We start from the raw sequence: 22,984 nt of genomic DNA on the forward strand, positions 1-22,984 counted from the left end.
CCTTCAAAGCAGCAGAAATTTTTCTGTAGCCTTCCCCAGATTTGTGTCTCGAGACAATCCTGTCTCGGAGGTCTACAGACAATTCCTTTGACTTCATGCTATGTTTGTGCTCCGACATGAACTGTCAACTGTGGGACCTTATATAGACAGGTGTGTGCCTTTCCAAATCATGTCCAATCAACTGAATTTACCACAGGTGGACTCCAATTAAGCTGCAGAAACATCTCAAGGATGATCAGGGGAAACAGGATGCACCTGAGCTCAATTTTGAGCTTCATGGCAAAGGCTGTGAATACTTATGTACATGTGCTTTCTCAATTTTTTTATTTTTAATAAATTTGCAAAAATTTCAAGTAAACTTTTTTCACATTGTCATTATGGGGTGTTGTGTGTAGAATTCTGAGGAAAAAAATGAATTTAATCCATTTTGGAATAAGGCTGTAACATAACAAAATTTGGAAAAAGTGAATACTTTCTGGATACACTGTATATGCTAGCTGTGTAAGCCCATGTTGTAAAAAGCCCGGGGTCCTAGAAACTATTGAAATCATCAGAAAAAAAACTGAAATGTAGAGATGTTGGGTAATTGAAAGGAACTACTCTGGGCATCTCTCACCTAGGAGGATTTGTTTTGCCGTCGTGCTCGCATCGCTTGTGTATTAGCGGTGGGAGGAAAAGTAAAAGGGATACCATTTTGCCGATGTTAGTGGCTAAGCGATTTTGTCTTTCTTCGGAGGTTTCGATTTGCTGACGTCCTGGCCCCACTTGTGTTATTAGTGGCTAAGCATGTTTTCTGTTTCCTCAGAAGTGGATCCCTTATTACCCCAACTCCACCTCTCACTTCTGGGCCAGATAGACACACACACTTCCACGCATAGACGTTTATATATAAGATAAGATATTTTTGGCTCATAAACCAATCATCATCATAGTCAAAAAAATCCTGCCAGTTGTTAAAAGCTCATTCCACTTGTATGTGTCCATTTGCGTAGTCTTCAAGCTGTGGCAAATAAGCCATGTTGTGTCAAACATTTCTGTACACAGCTAGTGAGTCACTCCTGAGTTTTTCCATCCATCCATTTTCCAACCCACTGAAACAGGGTCACGAGGGTCTACTGGAGCCAATCCCAGCCAACACAGTGCGCAAGGCAGGAACCAATCCCAGGCAGGGCGCCAACCCACCACAGGACACACACACACACACCCACACACCAAGCACACACTAGGGCCAATTTAGGATCACCAATGCACCTAACCTGCATGTCTTTGGACTGTGGGAGGAAGCCGGAGCGCCCTCCTGAGTTTTTACTTAATGCAATTATTGAAAACAAGAGAAGGCGTTAGTTTTCTAACCCTGAGATGTGACAACTGGCAGGCTATATAAACTGATGGAAAAACAAAAATGTTTTTCAGTGTAAATATGTAGCAATGGCCCATTTAAAAAAACAACTAAAATAGAGTGTATACAGCATATTTTGAGGTTTAACATGTTTGTCATGCTAACACACATTATAACAATGGATCGGAGATATGAATTATTATATGTGTGAGTCATCAAGTAGCTGGTTTGGCTGCATTTCCCTACTTCATCAAGTGCGTCGCCATTTCTCACTTTCTCCAAAATGTTGCCTATGCATAGGTCAGAGTTGTGGTATATATGCACAAGTTCTCCCATCAAGTTTTCCTTTATAAATCCTGACTCTTTTGTGTGGAGTGTTAAGTGCACACAAAAAGAGACCTAATAATATTTATAAATCTGACCCCGGGAGACCTTGGCCCACCGGCCACCCACCCCCTCCTGGACATTCTATAGTATTACTATAGTAAGTTGCACTGTACAGTCTAATAAGATGACAGAATGCTTACATCCTTTGCCTCTGGTGTCTTTCCCATGGACAGAAAAATACCTTTGAAGCAGTGCCATCCATATTGGCTGTACAGTCATTTCATGAATGCAGGTAGATTGAATGAGAGTCCATACAGAGCAAAAATTATCAATACACTTCCATAATGTTGGACGTTTATGTTAATTACCAAGAAATAATAAGTTCTATTTGTTCATCTCCAGAGAAAAGCAACTAGGCTGATTCTAGGACTACAGGGGATGAAAGACTAGAGTTGAACATTTTCAGTTTAAGCAAAAGGAGATTAAGAGGAGAAATGATTGAAATGTTTAAGATTATGAAGGGAATTAGTACAGCTGGTCAAGACTGTTACTTTAAAATGAGTTCATCAAGAACACAAGATCAGAGTTGGAAACTTGTTAAGGGTAAATTTCGCAGAAACATTAGGAAGTTTTTCTTCACACTGAGAGCCACAGAATCATGGAATAAAGTTACAGTATATTTGAGAAAATGAATCCACAAATTCAGAAAGACAAAACCAACTTTCTACAATGCTGAACATGCTAATTTTTAGCTTGGCATTTTAAATTGCTGTAAAACTGGACTTTTTTAGACGTTCCTTTGTGGAGTGAACTAGGCACAAAAACAATCATTCCCACCTCCAAGGTGACAAGCTTGCCCTTATTTGCGAGTCCATTGATCCTGGCCACTTTCTTGATCTGTCGGAGTGCTTGATCGGGCTTATTCTTCAAAGTGAGCCACCGTGCTGATTCTGGCAACCACCTGGAAAAATGGAGAGCATTTTTCTAAGCAACTACTGTACAGTGTGTTTTTTTAAGGAGGAATCTCTGCAGCAGTAAGTTTTCATAAGTAAATAGAAATTGTGATGTTATGTTTCAAAGATTTTTAGAAAAGGGTATCATTGAAGTATTAAACAATCAATCAGTCAGTCCATAACCATCTCACTCCAACCCAGCTGTGGTATTTGTGGCACACTGCGTTGCTGGAGTTTAAAGGTCACCGTGACACTGTGAGCTGCCACATGTTGCTCCTGTTCTCAGTCGCAGTTCACCTTCACTCCCTGACACCTCAGAATTGTTTCTTACAGCTTCACATTTCTTCTGTTGTGTACTCCTGTTTTAGGCTCCACGGATTTTTACTTTTTTTCTAACTCAGATTGCATGACAACCTCTTATCCATGATGCAAGGAGCTTCAAATGGTGTCAGCATACTGTCTTTTTATAAGAAGTTTGTTTTTATGATTCCTTTTTTGAGCAGACGTACTGTTGAGTGTTTCTTATTACTGGCTGTTATGCAGTCTGTCCAACTCCTGTTCTTCTATAATTCCTCAAAATATTTTGTTGTAACTGTATCTACCTACCTCTCTTGCCTATTAATGTTTTGATCCATAATATTTGTTGTAGTCCTTGGTAAAATAAAAGAGAATGAGAATTATGAGAATTGTATGAGCCTGTTTGGGTAGGAGGTGCTGCCTCAAGCGGAGTTGTTTAAGAATATTGGGGTCTTGTTTATGAGGGAACAAAGGAAGAAGGGAAGAAAAAAAGGGGCAGAGAGATTGACAGACAGATCATAGCTGCATCGACAGTTATGTAACATTGTACAGGTCCTTCAATAGCGAAGAGAGAGCTAAGCTGAAGAGCAAAGCTCTTGACCTACCAGTCGATCTGCGCTCCTACACTTACCTATAGTCACGAGTTGTGGGTACTCACTGAAAGAATAGATCACTGATACAAGTGGCGGAAGTTAGCTTCTTTCATAGGGTATCTGGGCACTATTGCTCAATTTAAGCAGTTGTTTAGTTTCAATTTGTTCTAATTCTGTCTTTATGATTTTAAAATTGCCATAGTGTTTTTAGTTGTGGGCTCTGTATCCATGCAAGAGTATTGTTACCTTAGAGTGGCAGAATAGAAATATTCTTGATGTTTTTTGCAGCATGATGTTATTTCATCCATTAGATGGCAGAAGAATATTGTCTTAAGTGTTTTTCATGCTTGAAAATCATGTATAGCAGATCATTAGGGTGAGAAGATACTTAACTCTATACAACACATACGCTTGCGTACACTTCTGCAATCTAAGCAGTGTACTGTCTATACTTGCGAGCGTACTTTATGCAAATCTGGAGGAGTCCACAAAGTGGCATTGTGAGACATCATTATGGTGAGAAAACAATGTCTAGTTTCACTGTGTGTTGTAAGTTCAGTGAAGAAAGACGTTAAAATTAAAAATTCTTTGCATTCTGATGCTGTTGAAAACATGCAAAAAAAGACCAACAGTGACACATAAAATGGTATGTGAGACCTTTAATAGTATCACATCATTACGAAGGAGAATATGCGATGCTTGTATTGTCTATGAGAGAAATGGATGAAGAAAATGACCATGAATCATGTCAGCATTTAAGTTTGATGATTTGATTCACCACATCGAACCATTCATTAAACATCGAAGAACGCAGATTGATCCTGCTGGAGCTGCAATACGGCTTACCGTCAGTCTGCATTATCTTGCAATAGCCGAATTCCAACTTCTTTTTTCTGATATTTTCCACTTTACACGAACATATCTGTCTCAAATTTGCTTCCATTTCATCTTGCACATTTCCACATCCACTTTCAAAGAGCTGACGATTTGATATCATCTATTCTGATGGGCATGTCTGTCATTTTGGAGATGTCGATAGTAAACAATGATGCTGATGTCACGTAATAATAATCCATCCATCCATTATCCAACCCGCTATATCCTAACTACAGGGTCACGGGGGTCTGCTGGAGCCAATCCCAGCCAACACAGGGCGCAAGGCAGGAAACAAACCCCAGGCAGGGCGCCAGCCCACCGCAGGGCACACACACACCCACACCCACACACCAAGCACAATTTAGGATCACCAATGCACCTAACCTGCATGTCTTTGGACTGTGGGAGGAAACGGAGCGCCCAGAGGAAACCCACGCAGACACGGGGAGAACATGCAAACTCCACACAGGGAGGACCCGGGAAGTCAACTCAGATCTCCTAACTGCGAGGCAGCAGCGCTACCACTGCGCCACCGTGCCGCAGTAATAATAATAATTCTTTGCATTTATATAGCGCTTTTCTCACTACTCAAAGCGCTTAGCAATTGTTGGTTAAGGGCCTTGCTCAATGGCCCAACAGAGCAGAGTCCCTTTTGGCATTTTATGGGATTCAAACCGGCAGCCTTCCGATTGCCAGTGCAGATCCCTAGCCTCAGAGCCACCACTACCATAACTTGGACACACACGCCACCCACATTTTTGCTGGTACTACAACATGCACATGAGTCGCATTAATTTTGGGCAACGTGCTCAGAGGACGTGTCAAAAGAGCGCTAGGAACGTGTGGCAGCCATGATGCATGCATGTAAGCGTTCTGAGCATCAAGTATAAACCCAGCCTACAATAGTACTAGGTAAGATGACTTTCTAATAAAACGACTATAACAGTTTGCAAAACCAGCCTAATGTAACCCTCTTTAGTTTTCTTTCAGTTTTGGACAGTATATAAATCTTCCCTTTAGGTTTTTCTGGCAATAAATCGATTACACAATCATAAAATATAGAGACTTTTCTCAGTTTTAATTGTTCATGAAGAATGGATCCAATGATAATCGCTATAGAACCAAAAGAGAAGTACATTCTAATATGTAAAGTACTGTGTAAGTTTCATGTTAATGGCAAATATGTTTTGAGAATTTTCAGTTAAGACAGGCATAAGTTTTGAGGTAAGCCCTTAATACTCACTAATCATAGCGCTGGATAGTGGAAATGTACACGTGGCATTAATGACCATAAAAGTATATACCATACATGTATGCATTCACATATTTTATTTTTATTTCATTTACTAAATGCAATTTATTTGAAGGGAGGCAACAAAAGGCTCAAGATAATCTGGGAAAGCACCACAGTGCATGACTGCAGCCACTCAAGGACAAGTCCACCCACACTCACTGTGCAACAATTTAATACTGAAGATCAACCAGACACTATGTGCTTCAATAACTGGAAAGAAAGTATAGCTCCACACAGAGAAGGTTTCATTCAAAAATTAAACTTGTCATGGTCTGAGTTGTATTTGAATCATTTACAGTCACTTCTTGCCTTTTAAAAAAGAACCAAGGTATCACTTAAAATCAGAATTCACTTTATTGGCCAGGTACACTAATGTGGACTAGGAATTTGTCTTGATAGTATTGATGCAGCATGTAAGGAGAACACAGAATACAAAATATAAATATAAGAACATATAAAATATAAAATACTAAAATATAAAATGGTAAAATATGATGCAGCATACAAGGGCAATACAAAAAACGGTTAAAATGTCCAGACAGTCTAGTGTGCAGGTATATGTAGATACTGAGTAGAAGCTCAAACCTGATTAGTAAGAATAATTGAACATGGAAATAAGGAGCTGCGGTGGGCTGGCGCCCTGGCCAGGGTTTGTTTCCTGCCTTGCGCCCTGTGTTAGCTGGGATTGGCTCCAGCAGACCCCCATGACCCTGTAGTTAGGATATAGCGGGTTGGATAATGGATGGATGGAAATAAGAAGACGGTTGTTTTAGTTTTCACTGCACAAAGACATTTGCCGGAGGGAAGTCTTTGGAGCAGGTGATGCCCTGAGTGAGTCAGATCAGAAATGATCTCCGCAACCCTCTTCCTTACTCTGGACTCACATAGGCTTTCAATGTGCAGTAAGTTACAGCCTATGATCATTTCACAGGCTTTGATGATACGTTGCTGAATGGCCTTACCCTGAACAGAGGCAGCACCAAACCACACAGTTGTAGATGATGTCAGAGTGGACTTGATGATGGCCATGTAGAATTGGACCAATATTGCTTGAGGGAGATTGAACTTCCTCAGCTGAAGCAAAAGCAACATTCTCTGATGGGCTTTCTTAATAATACATGTGATGTTATTGTCCCACTTAGGGTTTGGGAGGCATAACAACAGTATGGGTTCATTTTCTTTTTATCCAGGCACATTCTTAGTTGTGTTTAAACGTAAATATGTTTTGTGGGTGTGCTTTTTTTAAATGGTCACCACCATTATGTGAATTCTGTTTAGTCTGGTTGCACGAGCAATTGCTAAGCCAAGTCAACTGGAAGTGAGCAGCGCATGGCATCACCAGGTCGAGGGTGTAAAGGTCAGTGTCTTGCACTTTGCAATTTGCTCAGGTCTGTGGGTACAACAGGCGAAACACTAGCATTCTCATTAGTTTTGCAATCTGATTTTGGCAACAATTCCTTTTGTTAATTGACTACAACTTTTATCTTACGTTTTGGATAGATAGATAGATAGATAGATAGATAGATAGATAGATAGATAGATAGATAGATAGATAGATAGATAGATAGATAGATAGATAGATAGATAGATAGATAGATAGATAGATAGATAGATAGATAGATAGATAGATAGATAGATAGATAGATAGATAGATAGATAGATAGATAGATAGATAGAAATTCACATACTCCAGCAGCACCTTACTGATACAAAAAACAATATTAAAGATTGATAATAATGCAGGTAAAAACAGACAATAACTTTATATAATGTTAACGTTAACCCACCCCCACCCCGGTTGGTATTGAAGAGTTGCATAGTTTGGGGGAGGAACGATCTTCTCAGTCTGTCAGTGGAGCAGGACAGTGACAGCAGTCTGTTGCTGAAGCTGCTCTTCTGTCTGGAGATGATACTATTTAGTGGATGCAGTGGATTCTCCATAATTGATAGGAGCCTGCTGAGCGCCCGTCACTTCACCACAGATGTCAAACTGTCCAGCTCCATGCCAATAGAGCCTGCCTTCCTCACCAGTTTGTCCAGGCGTGAGGCGTCTTTCTTCTTAATGCTGCCTCCCCAGCACACCACAGCATAGAAGAGGGCGCTCGCCACAACTGTCTGATAGAACATCTGCAGCATCTTATTGCAGATGTTGAAGGACGCCAGACTTCTAAGGTAGTATAACCGGCTCTGTCCTTTCTTGCACAGCGCATCAGTATTGGTAGTCCAGTCTAATTTATCATCCAGCTGCACTCCCAGATATTTATAGGTCTGCACCATCTGCACACAGTCACCTCTGATGATCATGGGGTCCATGAGGGGCCTGGGTCTCCTAAAATCCACCACCAGCTCCTTGGTTTTGCTGGTGTTCAGGTGTAGGTGGTTTGAGTCGCACCATTTAACAAAGTCCTTGATTAGGCCCCTATACTCCTCCTCCTGCCCACTCCTGATGCAGCCACTTTGGCACTGGTTAGGTGCGATTATTTTGTTTTTAACTTGACCACTAAGTTTTTGTCTTTTTAGTATTGGCTTTACATCCTGGGCTTGTCTATTTGAGTATTATTGTCTTCCCAGTATTAACTTTTGCCTGTTAATAAAGCCATGACCTGTCTCCTGCCCTATGCAGTCAGTACAAAACTAACTTCAAATGCTCTGTGAGGGAACTCTGCTATACCTTAACTGTGCTGCCTATAAAAAGTGAGGTCCACTTACCAGCATGAAGCAGGCTGCTTTCTAATTTCCCCATATTCCCTATGTGACTTCAGTAGGGTCACATTTCTCATTTTGATTTTCAACGGATTTGCATGTTTTAGGTATCTCTGAACAAAATACCATTAAGTGATGTCTGTCTGTCTGTGTCCAGAGTTCAGTCTATGCGTGCAGTAACTCAAAAATGAATTACTCAGTCTGAGCACAGTTATCACAATTATGAAATGTTAAAGTCAATTGATTTTGGGCTTCAGAAAAAGACTTCATGTTATAGCTGCTTCACTAGTAAAACATATTTACAACTGTAACTTTGTTTAATCAAAGGTTTAACATTAAAACGTCTGAATAAATAGAAGACATACCAGCTGTACATGAAGCAAAGCAGCATGGGACAGGACACTGCCAGCTGGAGCTTTCGCCAGTCTCTGATGGTATATGCCACTCCTGCTAGCACCATCTGGCCAATGGAGAAGCTAAATGCGTAAAGTGTGCCAAAAATGGTGCGTGATCTTATAGGAACCCATTCCACATCTGCTCGAAAGAAAGGTTGAACAATATTAACATGAGGAATTGTTTGATAAAGGCCATTTAATTCAGTTTATGGTTTCCATAACCTGCAGGACAATGACTGCTATTTGTTGTTTTTCCGCAGCACAAAAATAGGCAATAACAAAACAATTTATGGCATAAAAACACAACAGAGACAAATTATTAAACAAAACAATGACACCTGAAAAATGTTAAATATGTTAGCATATCAATGTAACAGATTTAAATGTACAACATGTATCAGACAGCATAAATACCTGTCAGACAATACAACTAAATAAATGTATTCAGTTTGCTTTTGTTAACTGTTAATGGTATTTGCTTAGAAGCTGATAATTTAAGAAATAATATGAAGATTATTCCAATTGATCAAAGACGTATGTGGTCACTAGTAGTTTTTATGGTAACCCCTCCTGATTTTAAAATAATGGCTGCTTATGTTACGTTTGACCTACGCACCATCATAATTCAATCAGACCTGACACGTATTTGGCAGATTTATTAATAACAGGTGTCACACACGTGCGCACGGGAAGAAGCTAGGGCTTAAATAATAGTAATACCATGCCAGACCAGCGGGTGGCGAGCTGCACTAACTCTCCCTCTCCACAGGCCAGCAGGGTCCCTCTTGCACAGTTCTTTGTTTCTTTTTTCACTCAAACAAATACTTTGCTTCTCCATCATAACTCATTTGGTTTGGTTAGTCCAAACTGCAGAAGGACAAGGTTTGGCTATGATGGTTGCCTTTTGGGTGAGGTGTGGTTCTGAGTTTGTGTCCTGAGAGTGCAGAAGGGTTGGGCTGTGAAGTTAGCGCCACTCAAGCAAAAAGAACCTGGTTAAATGAAGATAACAGCAACAATAACCGATTACACAGCCATTATCTGGTTGTGCCCAAGTCAACTGATTTTCCACCAAAGTCTATTCCCTTGAATGTGTACTCAAAACAGCATTGCTTACACAAAATGGTGACAAAATGATGTCATTGAAATAATCATAAAAATATAAAGATACACAGAATGTGCAAAAGTGAGATTCCCAACAGACAACATCAATGACAAGTTTTTTCTTCAAGAGTTTTTTTTTTGAATGGTGCATAGGTTAAACAACACATTGAATGGCAAGTAACTATTGGAATTTGGGTGTCACGATTTGAAAACGGCAATCTTGGTGTTTCGTTGATCACTTACTTATGTTAAACGTACTTCCAGTTTGGTTTTGTTATAGGTTTACTATTTGCTAGGAGTTATTTTTGTTTAACTAACCCGATCCAGGTCTCTTAGTTCCTGTATATTTCCATTTCTTGAGAGGCACCTTCTCACATTGTCTTGCTAATTAACCTCAGTACTCCTAATCATCTGTACCAGACTTAGAGAGTTCTACTGTACCAGTGTGGAAGAGTCAGCCCCTCACATGAAACCCTCCTCATGTGAAGACTGTGAGTCTACCTAGGCAAGTCCACCGAGCAGAGGCAGTGGACACACATTTCCAACTTCCTGTACTGCTCTCTCTTTAATCTTTTATTCTTCACCTCTTGTTATTAACAGTACATTCCTGTGATTCATAATGGACACTTTTCTTATCCCTCCAACAGGAGAAGACATAATGCTGACAGCCTTCGACTGCCCGGCCAAGCCTTACCTACTGAGAATCCCTTCTACTTTAGCTTGTGTCTGCAGTCTAGTCCTGCATTTGCCACCCAGTGCGCACTGGGAAAATCAATATGCTTGTTTTTTAAATTTTTTGTAGTCAGACCTGCATTCAATAACAGACAAAAATAAAAACACATAGAGACAAGCATGTTAAAATTACACAAGAGTTTCGAAACATTTAAATCATAAAACAATTGCTTAGTTGCTTCTAACATTTTGACAGTATGTATTTACCTTAAACAGTAGTCATACAATACATATGAAAAAGAAATAGAAAGAAAGGAATGACTATAGTGGTTTGTTTGGGTTTTTAAATTAAACTGTCCTCTGTGATGCACTGAAGGTAATGGGTGTCTGTCACCAGCTGACATGATTTCCAGTTTCTTTATCACTGCCCTCCAACTCACACTTACCAAATGATTTACATGATTTACAGTACTTTTGGCATCATGTTTGGTAACCTGCTGGAGCTTTTTTAAAATTTTGATTTGTCAGCCCACCAAAGCAGGCAATGAAGCTGAAAGTGACGACAGACTGGATCCCACTGTGATAAAAGGACAACATGAGATCCTTGTCCACTTTAGATTGTTTGCATTTACAGAGGAGCAGTGAACACTAATTGCATTTACAATAGATATTTTTGTATTCATTTTCTATTATGTAGATTAATATTTTGATAACCGTTTGTAGTACTAGGGTGTTGTACCGTGTTAGCCATTATGAATGTAGAGAAAAGTTAAGCAAAATGACACCTTTTATTGGCGAACTAAAAAGATTACAATATGCAAGCTTTCGAGGCAACTCAGGCCCCTTCTTCAGGCAAGATGTAATGATAACCGTTTGTAAATTGTCATTTACAAATGAATAGTTTGTCATGCGTGCGTATCTGAGGATCATTTTCCTGACTCATCCTTGGTAAGTAATTCCACCACAGGGCGAGAGGGGGCACTGTCACTAATGGTATCATCTCCTTCTGTTCCTACAGTACAGAGAAGACAGCCAATGAGTGCAACTGACTCCGCCCTTTGAGGACAGAGGACTATTCGACGGTGGTGCTCATTGTGGACAAACACTTGCCAGAGACAGAGCTCTTCTCCAGACCCAAGACCCTCAAGAAGGTATTGCGATGCTTTACTTTGTTTGAAATGCACCCCCATGTGCTATTTTTGTTAAAGTCTCTTTTGTTAATGAAATGGGGCAACCCAGCTGGTGCCTCAACATTTATTTTGTATCTTGGGTTACACCTTGCACAACCACAAGTTAATTAAAAAAAGAAACAACTTTCTGAAAATGTGAAAATTTAATTTTCTTTCTCCCAAAGCTTTAAGGAGTGTAATTTATGGCAATAAACTGCCTATCTGATATGAAGCAAGGTCCAGAGGTGTGAAATGTGGTTATTTACGATTGGCCATTGTGTACCACAATGCCCCATTGGTCCAATTGAATTAACCATTCCACCTTTTTAGATGTCTCTTGCCATTCCTCCATGAGAAGAAGACAACTCTTTCTCAGCAGCCATATTGAGACAGGCAGGTTGCCTGGGTCTGTGCAGATGATGAGTGTCCAGTATAACTACGAGTTATTGCGTCACATGAAATTACACATCTAGCATTATAAGGTAGTATTGATTTGTAATACCCATTGTGTTCTGCTTTCTTTTAATTTTGGCATGCTATCTATTGTCATGAACTAGGAGTCCCAAACAACAAAAATCCTGATACTTTCGAAAAGCACTTCCAAAAATACTCACTAGAGGGGATATCACTGTCAAACCCAGGCTAGTAATATGGGCATGCACCAAATCTTTATTAAATATAAAATTTATTCTAAAAATGCTCTACAATAACAATGAAGCTGTGTGGAGCACAAGGAGCAAGGCACTTATGACAAAACAATGCAAGCAAAGTCCCAATTCAGTGCGCTCCAGCTCCCCAACAACTGACTTCGACAGACACAGACACAAGTCCAACACCAAACAAGGCTTTTATTTGTGTGAAAATTTCTCTCAAGTGTTTCCCACAGCACCAACCCAGTACAGGAAAGCAGCACACAACAATGCCGTTGTCGTCTTCTTTCGCTCTCTCGCGCTCTCTCTCTCTCTCTCTCTGTCTCCATTCCTTCCAGCAAGCTTTGTTTCCTTCCTTCTGACTCTCGCTCCATGAGCAGTGGCAGGCAACTCCTTTTATGTTTAGCATTTCTATAGCTTGGAAGTACTTGCTGATGAGGTGAGAACCCGACAGAGTAGGACTACCCAGTCCCCCGCAGCACTACACAGCAGGGGCCCCGTGGGAATCCATGGAGCTGCTGCAACTGGGGTAGGGGCATGCAATCTGGCGGTCTAGGGGCAATAATGCCCTCCACACGTTTTCTCACCAAGTCTTCCCACTACAAAGGCCTCCCAGTCAGGTAAGGGTGCCAGCCATCTGCCGCAACAGTAATCCAGAAACACAGAGCATGAAGGTCAAAGTTCCAAAGACACAAACACAGCAAAAAACACAATTAACTCACCAACTCCAGAGCAGATTCACAATGAACCACCAGCAACTGTGGAAGACCCTCCAGATTTATAAGATGGAGGGGACTTCCTGGCAGTGATTGGCAGGTGACCCTGACTCTTGGGGACTCACACACAAAACACATGGAACATAACACAGACAGCTTATATACATAGACATAACCAAAAACAAAGAATGATGCACATAATCAACATAAACCTTGAATTTGAACCTGGCTGAGACAAGACACCTATAATACATTATTAATTAAAAGTGTAAGGAGGGAGTGCTGAACTACAGCATCTAACAGTGCAGTAAAAGTACAGGATTTAAGACATTTTGTTAACGTCTCCATTAAGAAGAGTAAAAAATGGGTGAATAGGGTCACTGAAGACTCTATTAAAACATGTTTCAATTTAGATTATCATCTAGTGGAGTTTCAAGCATTTATATTCATTCATTATTTCTGCTTCCTCCCCAGAACAATGATGGGTGAATACGAAGGGATAAATATAATTTCTTTGGTTTTTTTGACATTCAGACTAAAGGTTTTTATTGTGCCAAGTTACTGAACAGTCCACCTGGTTGAAGTAATGGCTTTCACTACCTTTAGATATGTGTCCAGTCACTATAGTAGTGTCATCGGTATACTTGACAAACAGTACATTTGATGGAAGATCAAATTTGGGCGGAGTGGTGGCTCTGAGGATCTGTGCTCGTATCCAGAAGGTTGCCAGTTCGAATCCCCGTCACTGCCAAAAAGAGATCCTACTCTGCTGGGCCCTTGAGCAAGGCCTTTAACCTTCAATTGCTCCAGGGGCGCTGTACAATGGCTGACCCTGTGCTCTGACCCAAAGGGGTATGCAAAAACTAACAAATTCCTAATACAAGAAATTGTATAAGGTGAAACAAAGAACAAAAAAAGATAACAAGCAGAGTGTGTTCTGTTCTTTAGTTTGCAGAATAGTGTGTTCTGTTCTTTTGTTTGCAGAATAGTGTGTTCTGTTCTTTTGTTTGCAGAATAGTGTGTTCTGTTCTTTTGTTTGCAGAATAGTGTGTTCTGTTCTTTTGTTTGCACAATAAGCAGATTGAATGCCCAGTTTGGCCACACCTGTCATTAAAATGTTTTATACAAAATGTTCAAAGCAAAGCAAACTCCTCTGGCCTATAGTCATTCAAACTGCTTGGCTCGGAGACCTTAGGAACTGGCAGTAACGATTAACTGTTTCTACAGCCCAGGCACAAAACCAAAGCTTAGGAGCCAATTGAAAAAGCAAATGAAAAACTGGAGAGATCTGCTTGACCTGATATGGCATTTGGCCCCACTGGCCTGTTAGTTTTGCCATTTGGCCTACTGACCTGATTCCTCTGCTTCAGTTATGCCATCTACAAAATCCCAGCAATATTACTGGAAACTTTCCCTACTTGTGCATTACAGATACTGAAACCATTAGTTTCATATCTTGTAAAAATAAGTCATTTAGCTTATTTATTAAGTGATTGCGATCCTTATCTACTGGAAAGATCACAATTTTTACAACTCACTCCTATAATTGTTTTCAGGTCTTTCTAAACCTGCTCTGGATTGTTATCATTAAACCACCTCTTGATTTCCCCCAATGCATATTTTACTTGGTTTAATTGACTTGTTAATTCTTTGCTGTAAAACCCAATTTTCTCCTGCTTTAATTCTCATAGCTTACTATTGAGCCACATAATTCTTAATGACTATAGATCGAAGGAATTTCATATATTCGCCGACATTATAGATGGCCCCATTATTGCTTGTGAGGACATTTCTTCTACTCCGTCCTTGCACCAGTTCTGTGTTTTCCTTATGAATGTTTCTCCTGTTTCAGTTTCTGTTTGTATTTTGGCGGTAAGTGAACAACGATACGGTCAGATGTACTCTGAGCTGCTCTATGATAGGAACCAGAGATGTTTCCATAACACTTGCCCAGTATTTTGTCCCGTCTAGTATTCATGATACAGTGACAAAACTGATTCAACTTAACCTTGTTAGAAATCAACCATCACTGGTTTGAATGACCCAGTTCTTGAATAGTTTCAAAAATTGTTTGAGCTATATAATTTACATGAGCAATGCAGAACTACTATAACAAAGATATGATTAAACTCTCATGGCAGATGGTACAGATAAAGATGTGGTTTCTCACAGTGATGTTATTACATCACCTTTTATTAATGTATAGGCAGACCCCGACACCCATCTGCTTACCAGAAGCTAATCTCCAGTCTTGCTGTTGATGTGCAAATCGATCTATGTCAATGTGTGTGTCCGAGTCAGAATTCTTAAACCTGGTCTCAGAAAAGCTCATTAGACAGCATTCAATGTACTCATGGAAGTATCACATAGATGCGAAATGCTTTATTGAGAGTACAGAGACAGGGTTGTTAACTTGTTAATGGCAGATCTCACACAAACATTAGTAAGGTTGTCTTCACACAGGGAAACGCAGGCACATGGAAGAAGCTAGCAAGTAGTGTGGTAGACAGCAGGACTCTAGAAGACTCAAAATTTGACATAATGCTGTTTGGAGGAATTAAGTGGGTAGAACTGTTGAACTTTATCAGACGGAACAGCCTATTCTGTTCTAATGTACAGATGAGATATTCAATATCAGGGTCAATTTGCACAGTGTATATTAAAAAAACCTGCTCTAATTTTTAATTAAATTCATTTGATCAATGAAATCAAAAGTCTTTAATCAATCATTGCAGCACCAGGGTCCCAATTTGAGGTGGCCCACACGAGTGGGCGCATGGAACGTCTTGTCTCTCCAGCAAGACGATCATCTTCCTCTTCTGTCAGACAAGCTGCATAAACTCCGCATTTCAGTGGCAGCACTCTCTGAGGTGCGCAGACCAGGGACTGGCCAGATCTCTGTAGGTGGATACACCTTTTATTGGTCTGGTCGTTCTGATGGCTATCATCCTCGGGGAGTAGCTGTTGCTGTAGTGGATTGGCTTCTTCCGATGGTGTACAATGTCACTCCTTTCAACGAGCATATTATGAGACTCAGATTACGGCACTCACTGGGTGTCTTGTCTGTTGTCTCAGTGTATGTTCCGACCGTGGTGAGTGATGTCTCGTTGTGGGAGACATTTTATTTGCAGCTTCGCTCAGTGGTTGATGGGTGCCCACGAGGTGATACTCCTCTGGTCATGGGTGACTTCAATGCAGCCACTGGCATTGACAGGACTGGCTATGAGGATTGTCTTGGTGACCGTGGTGAAAGTGGCTCCATGTTCCTTGACTTTGCAAAAGGTCAGGGGCTGCGAATCGCTGGATCCTGGTTCCAGCGCCCTGAAACACATCGTTGGACTTGGTACTCCAATACTGGTGGTGTGGTGAAGGAGATCCTCATGGGCAGACGCTGGAGCCTCTTGCAAAACTGCAGGGTCTACAGAAGTACCCAGTTTGTGAATTCTGACCACAGACTTGTTGTTGCTACTTTTAGGATCCAGCTTAGGTCCAGTAGGTTACCATCTGCTAGGAAAATTAGCCTGGACTTGGCCAGACTCCAAGACCAGGCTGTTTCTAATGAGTTTGCATGCAGTTTGTGTGAGGAACTTTCAGATTTGGGTACGACTGACGATCGTAATGTGATCGTTGTGAAGGTTGCTGAGGGTTGTGTTGGTGTAACCGGTGTTCCCAGAAGGAGGTGTTTCATCTCGCAGGGCACCCTGGATATCATTGAAAAGAGTCGCAGCGCACGGCTCAATGGCAACTCTGGTCTGTACCAGGAACTGAGAGGGATGGCTGCGTGGGCTCTGAGGGCAGATAAGGAGGCGTTTGTTAGAGGAATCTGTGAACAAGTGACACACCATCTGTGGTCTAGCGACCAACGTCCTGCTTACAGATGAATTGAAGCATTACACACATCTGAATCTGTTCCTCGGAGAGTCACAGTCAGGGCAGCTGATGGAACGGTCCTTACGGAAGAAACTGCAGTTGTGACCCACTGGGCTGGCTACTTTGAGCAGTTGTTCAAAGCTGATCCTCCGGCTAGGACGTTGGATATTTCTGGGTCCACAGTTCTTGAGGCTGATCCTCCATTTAGCTGTGAACTACCCAATCTCACTGAGATTGCACAGGTGGTGAACCAGCTGAGGGGGGGAAGGCTTCAGGGATCTGTGGTATCTTGGGTGAATTTCTCCAGGCTGGTGATAAGGGTGTCCTCCTGGCATTGCAAGCAATCTTTGGTTCCATTTGGGAGACTGGCATCATTCCAACGGACTGGAAAACGGGACTTGTCGTCCCTATCTGGAAAGGGAAGGGTGATTACCTGGAATGCAGCAACTACAGGAGGATAACACTGCTCTCGGTGCCAGGTAAGGTCCTTGCTAGGGTCATCCTCAATAGGATCCGTGATCACTTGCTCACCGACCAGTGAATAGGACATTCTGGTTTTACGCCTAAGAAGACTACCATGGTACTGAGGGTTCTCATGGAGTGCAAACACGAATATCGGCAGAGTTTCTTTGCAGCCTTTGTCGATTTTCGCAAAACGTTTGACTCAGTTGATCGAGCTTCCCTGTGGGACAGCCTGAGGATTCGCGGGACACTGGTACTGTGAGTGCTGTGCAGAGTGGAGGCAGGACCTCTGTGTTTTTCCCAGTTGATTCTGGGGTTCGTCAGGGGTGTGTTCTTGCTCCTACTCTGTTCAATGCTTGTATGGACTGGGTGTTGGGCAATGTCATGGGGTCCAGTGGCTGTGGGGCATCTGTTGGTGAACAAAGGTTCACGGATCTTGACTTTGCTGATGATGCTGTGATCTTCGCGGAGTCAATGGAGGCTCTGATCGGGGTGCTCGAGAGACTGAGTGTGGAGTCTGAGTGTCTGGGCTTGCAAGTGTCCTGGATAAAAACCAAGATCCAGGCCTTTAATGACCTCTTGGGCACAGCCATCAGCAGTGTGTCTGTTTGCGGAGAGAGTGTTGACCTTGTTGAGAGGTTTACTTACCTGGGCAGTGACATTCATGTCTCTGGTGACTCTTCCTATGAAGTCAGTAGATGGATTGGGAGAGCATGGGGGGTCATGAGATCACTGGAAAAGGGTGTGTGGCGTTCCCGATATCTATGCAAAAGGATGAAGGTCCAAGTCTTTAGAGTCCTGGTGCTTCCTGTCTTGCTATATGGTTTGCGAGACATGGACGCTATCCAGTGACCTGAAACGAAGACTGGACTTCTTTAGTACTGTGCCTCTCCGGAAAATCCTTGGGTACCATTGGTTTGACTTTGTGTTGAACATGTGGTTGCTCATAGAGTCCTGAATGAGGCACATTACTTGCATCGTGAGGAAAAGGTAGTTACAGCACTACGGCCATGTGGCACGATTCCCCGAGGGTGATTTCATTGTTGAGGACCCAAGTGGATGGACCAGGCCAAGGGGATGCCCATGTAACACCTGGCTGCTGCAGATAGATGGTCATTTCTGGAGGGTGGGACTGGACCACGTGTCTGCACTGGGGGGGTTGCCAATCAGGATCCCAAGTTGTTTCGTTGTGTAGTGGGAGCAGCAACGCACTGTACCAGTGCATGCTCCCCAACTTGATTTGATCAATGACTTGGAAGCTAAAGTTTCTTTCCATTTCTCAGTAACTTATTAGTGCTTCAATTTAGGTAGGTCAATCTGTCACTGAAAATCATTTGCTATTCACAGCAGTAGACTAGCTTAAATTGTCTTTGGTGGGCTCACTGCCGTTACTTTTACTGAAATGATAAAAAACGTAAATTGGATGTCTGTAACGACTACTCACTCAGACACACTGCATTAAGCACTGCTCCAGAAACAGCCATGCCAGTCAGGAAACGTAAAATGCAGAAGATTTCAAAGGAAGGAGAGAAGGATGTGCAGGTGCCAACCACTCCTACTTGCAAGTATGACCAAGTTAGAATTGTCCTCCTGCCAAACCTAACAAAATGAAAGGAAACCTAAGTTATTTTTCTCACCACAGATTGTTAATTGTGCAGTAACAATAATGGAGAGCTGTACAGTAGGTGAATGGCTCTAATACAAGGTACTGATGGGGTAACATGGTGATGCAAAGGTTAGTACTAGCAGTTGTGATCTTGTCACATGCACAGAGCACAATGAAATCTTCACTCGGGTGTTCAACTAACAGGAATGTTTTTAAGATATTCAGAAGATGTGGAGCAGGTGACTGAAATGACAATAAAGGTGTCTTTCATGAAAACACAAAGATAAAATGGCACCACCAGATAGCAGGTGGAATGAGGGTAACAAATTTTAGGAAGTCTGTCTTCATGCAGGGAACTGCAGAAACATGGAAAAAGGTAGTAAGTTGTGTGGTAAGGAGTAGGACCCTAGGGGACTCAAGACTCGATTTGATGCTCTTTTGGAGAAATTAAGAGCGGTATAATTAGTAAGCTTTGTCAGACGGAAAAGCCTCTTCTGTTCTAATGTGCATATGAGACATTTAATATCAGGGTTGATTTGCACGGTGTATATACAAAAAACATAAAGAGAAAAATCTGCTGTAATTTTTAATTAATTTCATTTGATCGAATGACTTAGAAGCTAAAGTTTCTTTCTATTTCTCTGTACCTTATTGGTACTTCAAATCCTACGTGATTCAGGCTAATTGACACGTGGTGCAGTCAACGATAGTCTGTCACTGTGAAAATCATCTGATATGCACAGCAGTTGACTGCCTTAAAATGTCTTTGGTGGGCTCACTGCCATTACCTTTACCCCTGCATTTACCTTTACTGAGATGGCAGAAAATAAAACCGTATGTTCTATAATGGCTACTCACTCTTACTTAGTTTGAATGAGGGCCCATCCCCACCTAAGCGGCATTCCCTCATTCTTCTAATGCAGTTTTTAACTAGGAAATACTGTTTCCTGCTTCTCTAAAGGCAGACGTCGCTTCGGAGTGGTCTGAGGTGGCTTAACGGAGACACATTTCTCTTGATATTACACATTTAGTATAAGGCCTATGAACCCTTCATGTTAATATTACCATCATGTCAGTATACCACACTGCACTCAGATGAATAACAAATCTAGTGATGTTTTAGAAGTGTTATGAAGACCAAATGATGCCTTTGTTAAGGTCTTCTTTCATAAGAGAAAATAAGTAGTAGATGCATTTTTGCAGTACCTAAACTAAAGTGTTTCCTACTGTTTCTTTAAACACTTCTGGGCTAGCTAGCATCAGTTTCCGGATATATACAGTATGTGTGATTATCTAGAGGACTTTTTCTCCATTACATTACTGGGGAAGGTCTTCAGGTTCCGAATATGTCTACAGAATGATATTTTTATCTTTAAGAGACTAAGGAATGTACAGTAATCCCTCGCTACTTCGCGGTTCACTTTTCGCGGATTCACGACTTCGCGGATTTTATATGTAAGCATATCTAAATATATAACGCAGATTTTTCGCTGCTTCGCGAGTTTCTCCGGACAATGGGTCTTTTTACTTCTGGTATTTGCTTCCTCAGTTGGTTTGCCCAGTAGATTTCATACAAGAGATGCTATTGGCGGATGGCTGAGAAGCTACCCAATCAGAACACGCAGTTAAGTTCCTGTGTGCTGCTGATTGGCTCAGTGACGAAGTGCTGCATTAACCAGGAAGTCTCATCTCACTCATTCAGCATTAACGTGCTCTTGCTACTGCATTCAGGGAATTATCACCTTCATCATCATCATTTTTACTGCGCAGCATATTCATCACCATCATCACGTCATATATAGCTACGTGTACTTCGCTATACAGTAAGTGTAAACTTATCTACCGATTTCATATTGCTTAGCAGTTGTCCCTGTTATTAATAGAGTAAAGGGTGGGTTGTAAACAATACAGGGAGGGTTTAAAAACGTCCAAATACATGTTAAATAATTAAATAAATATGGTGTCCCTACTTTGCGGAAATTCAGTTATCGCGGTCGGCCTTGGAACCTATCTCCCGCGATAAGTGAGGGATTACTGTACAACATAGCTCATTTGACATACCGCCTAAATTTGGAAGTACAATTTTCGTTTAAAAACACATCCTGAGTCACTAAATTGAATAGATTGTATGGCTTAAAATGTAAACACATTAGATGTTGGACCTTATGATACATCCATCAGTTTTTTTGACTGCTTCCCTGCATATTTTCCTTCAAAGCTGTGTTTTAAACCTCAAAAAATATAATAAAATTAGCTACCTGCTATGCATTGCATTAGTTTCTCTTGCTCTCACTTACTTATCTGAGAGGCTGCCAAAGATGAGCGCTCCAAACAAAACACCCCCCATGTAGATACTCTGGCTCATCTGTCTCAAATGGCGCAGGTCACAAACCAGGTTCCACTGTTTAGAAAGAAAAGAAAAGAAAAGAAAAGAAAAAGATTGGTTACATGATAACAAAGGATAGGAACTCCAAGAGATGAACACTGTTAGGAAAGAGTTGGATGACTTGAATGGCCTGGGTGTTGCTGAAGGTTTTGCAAGAGGATCCAAAAGAACCCCACTGTATACCAAGCTGGAGAAATCCTTAAAAACCCAGCCAGCCCCCAAAGGACACAACTCTGTCAGGAAAACAAGAACTTCTGGGCTGTCCCTTAAATAGCCTCACTGTGTCAGTGTGCCGATTTACTACAACTTAATGCGGTGTCTGAGCACAGAACCCCAGAATGCAAATATTCTATTTGTGATTGGTCTGAAAAAGTGGGATGGGAACTTTGTTTGTGAACAAGGCATGCTGGGTGCTGATGGCGGGTTCGAAATAAAAAGCTGTTGTTTGTTGTTTCCTAAAAGGTCTGCTGCTCATTTTTTGGCATAAAAGCCCTCACAAACCACCACCTTTTTGGTGAGTAGGTAAAAGACAGAACACTTAAGAATTTACAAGTAAGCCTGCTCTGAATACACACAGAACAGGCAGAGCTCTTCTTACAAGTCTGTGAATTTCAATCACTCACATGAGCAAACTTCACTTCTTCTACTTATGTGGGGTTGTCCCTCATGAGAAGACCAGGGTCGTATTTATCAAGCATCTCAGAATTAATTCTAGGAATTTCACTGAAAATCTGACTAGAATAAGAACTTGTCCTACCCGAAACGTAGGACATGATAAGTAGTTATGAAGTGTCCTACACTTATCTCCAGCTAGGAGTAAGAGTTCACATTTGAGAATGAATTATGTCACGATTTTATGACACCTGATCTGCAAAATGGTACTCATGATGACGTTTTGTAGTTTCTTTAGAAATTGTGATGATGCTTTGTAGTTTTCTGATCTAACACTAAGCCTTTACTTCAAAAATAATAATAATAATAATAATAATAAAACAATAATAACCATCATTATCATCATCAAAGAAAACATAATAAGGTGAGATATTGCACTAAGCTGCATGTAATTGTTGCCGCTTTACATAATGAATTATTATTATTATCATTACAATAATTACAAGAATAATACTGTAATGTGCACCGACAAGGCACACACACACCAAATGGGAGTAAAGGCAGACAACAAGGCACATTTATTTAACAATGAATGATCTACATGTGTACTTTCAGAAGAATCGCTTTTACTAAGTTATGGCCAAAAGAAACAAGTCGTAAGTAACAGTTATACTGAAACTAACTACGGCACTGTGACCCCCCATCTTCTGTGAGGCTCTATTTATCCAATGCACTGGGCGTCTTCTGCCTTTATGAACCTTCCCAGGCATGGCAAGTGTAACGCGAATGTTCCAGGGGGTCATGGGATGCATTTCATTGTCAATTACCCGTCTACAGTACAGCACAGTTTGCATCTATGCCCACTTGTGTGTCGATACTGTGATATCAGCTTTGATTCACGTACGCGTGCTTATCCCCACTTGGGGCAATGAGCTTTACATGTGTGCCGATTTGCATGAATGC

At 41.2% G+C, this 22,984-nt stretch overlaps 1 protein-coding gene across 2 annotated transcripts in view; it reads right to left on the reverse strand.

Annotated features, from left to right (window-relative positions):
* The window catches only part of LOC114645908 (solute carrier family 22 member 6-A-like), a 41,447-nt gene that overhangs the window by 15,419 nt on the left and 3,044 nt on the right, over positions 1-22,984 (reverse strand). For both annotated transcript variants that reach the window (XM_051935539.1, XM_028793827.2), the window contains exons 2-5: positions 21,321-21,424; positions 18,862-19,016; positions 8,748-8,916; positions 2,504-2,627 (exon numbers count right to left, since the gene is read on the reverse strand). In XM_051935539.1, coding sequence (XP_051791499.1) covers positions 2,504-2,627; positions 8,748-8,916; positions 18,862-19,016; positions 21,321-21,424 — 552 coding nt within the window. The remainder of the gene's footprint in view (positions 1-2,503; positions 2,628-8,747; positions 8,917-18,861; positions 19,017-21,320; positions 21,425-22,984) is intronic.

This window comes from Erpetoichthys calabaricus, chromosome 1, assembly GCF_900747795.2.
Source record: "Erpetoichthys calabaricus chromosome 1, fErpCal1.3, whole genome shotgun sequence".
Lineage (NCBI taxonomy): Eukaryota > Metazoa > Chordata > Cladistia > Polypteriformes > Polypteridae > Erpetoichthys > Erpetoichthys calabaricus.